General features: G+C 39.6%; 1 protein-coding gene and 1 non-coding gene across 2 annotated transcripts; one reads left to right on the forward strand and one right to left on the reverse strand.

Moving 5' to 3' along the window:
• Positions 1 to 998: 998 nt before the first annotated feature.
• On the reverse strand, positions 999 to 2,462 carry LOC104898795 (uncharacterized). Its single transcript, XM_010685905.1, has 2 exons — positions 1,723 to 2,462; positions 999 to 1,680 (listed from the first exon to the last, which is right to left on the reverse strand). The coding sequence occupies exons 1-2, from the start codon at positions 2,460 to 2,462 to the stop codon at positions 999 to 1,001; spliced, it is 1,422 nt and encodes a 473-aa protein (XP_010684207.1).
• A 343-nt stretch (positions 2,463 to 2,805) lies between these two features.
• LOC125492171 (small nucleolar RNA R71) lies at positions 2,806 to 2,912 on the forward strand. Its single transcript, XR_007268615.1, has one exon. It is a non-coding gene; the product is annotated as a small nucleolar RNA R71 (small nucleolar RNA).
• The last annotated feature ends 533 nt before the right edge of the window (positions 2,913 to 3,445 follow it).

Consider the following 3,445-nt stretch of genomic DNA (forward strand, 5'->3'; position numbering starts at 1 on the left):
AAGTGGTGCTCAAAGGGGAAAGTGAAGCGCTTTTTTTTTTCAAACACCCTTGACAACAATTATCAAACCTCACACACAAATTTTAATTTCACTTTATTTTCTCTTTCTCATTGGCTACTTCATAACTCCTCAACTATAAACTCCAATTTCCTTTTATTACGCGCTAAAGACATAAATCACAATCTTATTTTTTCTTTTGTTTTCTCTTTTTTTTTCAATAAAGGATTTAACAAAGAGGAAATCGATAGGATTTTCAAAGAAAGCAACTATGAGGAGGTGAACTCAATACAATCAAACACCACAAAATATCTCTAATGTCACGTTTAACTTCATCAACATAGCTTCACAATCCCCTAGGTACGACAAGTAAAGGGCTAAAGATGTAGTTAATCAAGAAAAACAGGCTAGGCTCAGAGGGGTAACAAAAAGAAAGTAATCAATGTAGGTGGCATTTGGTTATGTAGCTTAGAAATAACAGATGCCTCAATCATATTCAATGCACAAACAAGTCAATGCGGTCTCAAGGAGTATCAATGCAAGTTCTAGAGGATAATAATCAAGGAAGAGCATCACACATGAAAAGGAAGACTAAAAAATGTTAGTCCATTAGGCTCAAATAACCTCACTAGGTAGATTTTTGGCTAACAAGTATAGTCAAGTCTCCCTTGGGGGGATCAAACCGTCTTACCACAAACCATTCAATTCACAACGAGCAAGGAGAGATCAACAATAGTTCAGAGTTATTCAAATCATGCTTAGACTTCACATATAGACGAGCATAGAACCAAGCTTAGTGTGTACTATCAGCAGAGATTAATCCTAAATGCAACCTAAAATGCAACTTGATAATGAAACTATATGCGAAAACGGAAAGTAAACATGCCTAAATGATGAATATGTACAAATGATGTGTAAATCCCTCCCCCAAGCTAGCATATCACAATGTCCGTAATGTGACAAAGGTAAAGAGTAAAGTCATAAAGAAAGGGGCAGGGTACTCACAAATCTTCACTAAGGAGGGCAGAGCAAAGGGATCGAAACCCTGGTGACTGCATCCAAGTATTGAGGTTTTCCAAGATTGTGAATATGGATGACAAGTTCTTCTTATTAATGCACTGCTCTGCCTTAATCTCAACAACTGAATGTTGGATTTTTGCAAGTGATCTCTCAATTGACATAGAAAAAGAAGTGATAGATATAATCGGGGTATCCTCATTGAGAACATCCACTATATCAACCATTTCTCCCATAGATGGAGAAGCCTTGGAGTCTGTGAGTGTGTACTCCATCTTCTCATCACCTATTTCAAAGGTGATTTTTCCCTTTTTCATATCAATTATGGCTCCAGCAGTGGTCAAAAAGGGTCTCCCAAGAATAATGGGAACGTTTGCATCTTCTTCCATTTCCATAACAACAAAATCACATGGAATGAAAAATTTTCCGACTCTAAGAGGAACATCTTCAAGGATGCCAAGGGGGAACTTGATTGTTCTATCTGGTAGTTGTAAGGAGATGCGTGTGGGTTTCAGTTCACCCATATTGAGCTTCTTGCAGATTGACAAGGGCATGAGACTGACACTTGCCCCAAGATCACATAAGGCATTCTTGATCTCAATATCACCAAGCTTAACGGGAATAGAATAACTGCTTGGATCTCCTAGCTTCTTTGGAAGCTTTGTTCTGCAAAATAGCACTACACTCAGCTGTTAGTGAAACAGTGACATTCTCTTCAATTTTCTCTTGTTGGAAAGCATGTCTTTCAAAAACTTAGCATAAGAAGACATCTTTGAGATAGCATCCAAGAAAGGGATGTTAATGTGCAACTTCTTCAAAATATCAAGGAACTTCCCATACTTCTTCTCTAGCTTTGCTTGTGCCAATCTTTGAGGGAATGGAACAGGTGGCTTGTATGGGGCAATAGATATGACAATAAGTTCCTTTTTCTCAGTCTCCTTAGCTTCCTTTTCCAACACTTTTTCGCCTTGATCTTCTTCACTCGACTTTTTGGACTCTTTTGCACTCTTCCTTTGGTCATTCATCTTCCTATATGGATCTTCCAATTCTCTACCACTTCGCAATGAGATAGCATGGATATACCCCTTCGGATTTGGTTCGGTTTGTCCTGGAAGTAGGCCTGAAGGTTTTGAGAGGTGACTGATTTGTTGAGCAAGTTGGGTCTGCTTCGCTTGATATTCAATTTGCTTTGCCTGAGAAGAAGCTAAATTCTCTATGATGGTTTCAAGGTTGGATGTTGAGGATGAGGAGGAGGAGTTGAATGGTGGCCTTTGTTGGAAACCAGGTGGTTGGGAGTAGTTTGTGGGTGAAGGTTGAGTTTGGTCATTTTTGTAAGAGAAGTTTGGATGATTTTTCCAACCTGGGTTATATGTGTTTGAGTATGGGTTGTTTTGTGGGCTTGTGTTTGTGTTTAGGAGGGCATTAGCTTGCTCAATCACCGCTCCCATGGTATTGTATTGGCACTCATTAAATGAGTGGCCTTACACTTCACAAATCTCACAAACAGGTGCTATTGATCTGCTGCTCAATTGGTCAACCTTAGCTGCCAAAACCTGCACAGTGTTAGATAAAGTAGCAATAGCATCAACCTCATACTTATCTCCCCTTTTAGGGGCTCCACGAGACACACTCCAATCATTCAAGTAATTGCTGGCAGCCATATCATCCAACAATGTCTTTGTAGCTTCTGGAGATTTAGCCATGAAAGTACCGTCAGATGCGGCATCAGTAGAACTTCGAACTTCGTGCTTCAGACCATTGTAAAATGTTTGAATCAATGGCCACTCAGGAATGCCATGGTGTGGACATTGCCTTTGCAAAGCCTTGTATCTTTGCCATGCTTTATATAGAGACTCCAATTCATGCTGTTGAAAACTAGATATCTCATTTCTGAACTTGGAAGTTCTCATAGGAGGGAAGAACTTGTAAAGAAAGGCTTTTTTTCAGTTCTGGCCATGTGGCAATCTTCCTCACTTCTTCTTCTTTAAACCATTGTTTTGCTTCATCCCTGAGAGCAAAAGCAAAAGCACAACAGCGAATCAAATCATCAGAAACATTTGTTAATTTCAAAGTATTGCACTTTTCTAGGAAGTTAGCCAAATGATCAGTAAGGCTCTCTTTAGGTGTTCCCGCATATGAGTCCTGTGAGATGAAATGTGGCTTGAGCTCGAAATGTGTAGCAGTTGTTGTTGGTCTGGTAATGGTGGTGGTGGTCTCATCGGGCATAGCATATTTCCTTAGAGACTTTGGTGGTGCTTCGTCTCCCATTGTTGATTGTCGTTGTTGTTTTCTTCTTTGACCTCCTAATCTCCTTGTCGTAGCTTTGATCTCGCGATCAAGAGTAATTAGATCTTGTGAACCCTTGCTACGAGTGCGCATGCAACAATAAAACTGAAAGAAAAGAGATCAAACAGCAAATAGAGTAACAATG

This window comes from Beta vulgaris, chromosome 7 (genome assembly GCF_026745355.1).
Source record: "Beta vulgaris subsp. vulgaris cultivar EL10 chromosome 7, EL10.2, whole genome shotgun sequence".
NCBI lineage: Eukaryota > Viridiplantae > Streptophyta > Magnoliopsida > Caryophyllales > Amaranthaceae > Beta > Beta vulgaris.